This window comes from Primulina huaijiensis, unplaced genomic scaffold (genome assembly GCF_012295235.1).
Source record: "Primulina huaijiensis isolate GDHJ02 unplaced genomic scaffold, ASM1229523v2 scaffold42791, whole genome shotgun sequence".
NCBI lineage: Eukaryota > Viridiplantae > Streptophyta > Magnoliopsida > Lamiales > Gesneriaceae > Primulina > Primulina huaijiensis.
The window spans coordinates 1-2,645 of record NW_027360310.1 but is presented as its reverse complement, the minus strand read 5'-3'; the positions used below and the strand labels follow the sequence as shown (position 1 = coordinate 2,645).

General features: G+C 33.1%; 1 protein-coding gene across 1 annotated transcript; it reads left to right on the top strand.

Annotated features, from left to right (window-relative positions):
- Window positions 1–118: 118 nt before the first annotated feature.
- On the top strand, window positions 119–2,218 carry LOC140969857 (protein FAR1-RELATED SEQUENCE 1-like; the record flags this gene model as incomplete). The annotated part of the gene is made up of 3 exons (XM_073431372.1): window positions 119–673; window positions 1,069–2,085; window positions 2,159–2,218. Coding segments are annotated over exons 1-3 (1,632 nt in total), but the record flags the coding sequence as incomplete, so codon positions are not given.
- Between the last annotated feature and the right edge of the window lie 427 nt (window positions 2,219–2,645).

Sequence of the window (2,645 nt, the reverse complement as noted above, 5' to 3'; positions counted from 1 at the left end):
ACCTCTTGTTTATGTCCATATTTTTGTAATATGTGGTACTTGAATTCATGTATGATTCCTTCATCTAATTTGTTTTTTTTTTTAAATTAGATCCAGTTGATCTTTTTTTTTTTTGGAAATGGAAAATGACAAATCAAAGGCACTTGAAGAGTTGGAGGAAGGCTACGGTGAAGAATCCAAAATTGATCATATTCCAGAAACGCAATGTGGACTCCCTAATTTTTCTATGCAAGAAAATGGAGAGGTACAAACTGAAAACTTCATTGTCGATGTTTTGAAGAGCAAACTAGAAGTGGGTAAGATTGTGAACTCTCTTGAAGAAGCTTATTTATTGTATTGTCAATACGCACATGCCAAGGGATTTAGTGTAAGGAAGGGTGAACAACGATGTTTTTCTCATACTGATGAACTTCAATCAAAGGAATTCAATTGCTCTTGTGAAGGTTTGAAAGATGAAAAAAGATCTAGTAAAAAGATTCCATTTTATCAAAAACTGCTCACTAGAACTAACTGTAAAGCCAAATTGAAGATTTCAAGAGAAAATGGGGGTCAATGGAGCGTGAGTAGATTTGTGGAGGAGCATAATCATGAAATATTTGAACACGGTCAAACTCACTTGTTAAGGTCGGTGCGCAATATATCACATGCAAAAAAGTCTACTCTAGAAGCTATGGTAAATACTGGAATATCTATCTCTGCTGCTGTTTCTTTCATGGAAAACGAAGCATGTGGGTTAGAAAATTTGGGTTTTATNTAAATCACCATATGCAGAATGTGATGTTTGGCTTGGCCTTTATGTCAGATGAAACCGAAAGTTCTTTTGAATGGTTGTTTACAACATTTCTTGATTTTATGAATGGAAAACAACCTCAAACTATTTTTTCAGATCAATGTCAAGCCATGATGAATGCCATCGAAGCAATTTTTCCACATTCACATCATCGTTTATGTCAGTGGCATATAAATCAAAATGCTCCTTCACACTTTGGGAGTTTAAATGGAGATTCGGCTTTTAAACAAATATGGTATAAATGCATGACTTATTGTGAATCTGAAGATGAATTTTAGGCAACATGGAAATATATGATTGATACATATAAGTTGGATGATCATAGATGGTTGAATGGGATGTACAGACTCAGGGAAAAATGGGCTACTGCTTTTAGTAGTGGAAGGTTTAGTGCGGGACTTTTGGCTACTTCGAGAAGTGAGGCCACAAATATGACTTTGAAAAAGGCATGTAACAAAATGAGTTCTTTGTATGAATTTGTGATGAGTTATGCAAAAATTCAAAATAATTGGCGGAATAAGGAAAAGACAGAGGATACTCGTTGTCGTCATGGTAAGCCTGCACAGATTTTGAAAAATCATCCATTGTTGATTAATGCTGCTGAGGTTTACACGATTTCCATATACCAGTTGTTTGAAATTGAATTGGTTAATTCTTTGAATTGCAAATTTGTTGAACCACCATCTTGTTTTGGCAATGATTGGAATTGGATTGAGGTCAAAGTAAAATCTCATGATGAAAATTCGAGGGTTAGACATGTGGTGTTCAATAAGCAGAGTCATGAAATAAAATGTAGTTGTCATAAGTTTGAGACAATGGGGATTTTGTGTAAACATGCTTTGATGATGTTTAACTATATGGATGTAACAGTTTTGCCCAACAGTTATATTTTGAAAAGGTGGATGAAGAATGTAAGAAATAGTGTTAAATATGATTTTGAAGAAAGTTGCAGTGGTGGTGGTGATCATGTATCTGAGATGGTGTTTGTCAACCAAATAATGAGATCGATGTATGATCTAACTCAACTGAGTAAACCTCATGAGAATGCGAGAAAAATATTATATAGATTGGTTGACATCGCAAAAGATGAAATCTCTAATCTTGTCCAGAATTTGAGTGTAGATGATGAGACAACGTGTGATGATATTACAAGTAATGGTTACATGGATAAATTATGCGTACGTAACCCACTTACTGCTAAAGCAAAAGGAGTTACAAATGCAAATATCACACGACACTGGGATACTAAGAGAAACAAAAGAAAAGAAAAGAAAAGGGAAAAACTAAAATTTCAAGTAAGTTTTCATTTCATATACTTGTTATATAGTTAATCTACTTCTAAGTTTCTAATTTTCTTGTATTTTATAGGCACAAAAGGAGCCAAAAAGAAGGGGCAAAGTTCACAAGATGCCATCAACATACAGGAAAGTAAATCTATACCATCACAACAACATTCAAATGTCTCACTATCACAATATCCATTTGCATATCCTCAATTTCCATATCAATTTGGGAACAATCAACATTTTTTCCAGTATTCAAATCATATGGTAACCGAGTTTTCTTTAATTTTTACTATTGAAGAAAAATGTGTATTATATCATATATTTATTTTTGTATTTGAATTGCAGAAAGACAATACAAACTTCTATTCAAGTGGTATGATGAATTTATTCTCGTATCAATTTGGGAGTCATCATTCATCACAAGTAAGATATTTTGTCAAGAAAATTAAACATTTTTACAAATTGATTTCTCATAAATTTATTTTATATTGTTTAGGGACAGGATCGTGATAATTGAAGGAGCGTGAAATTATTGATGCGCATACTATTGCCGAATATGACTGTTTTTG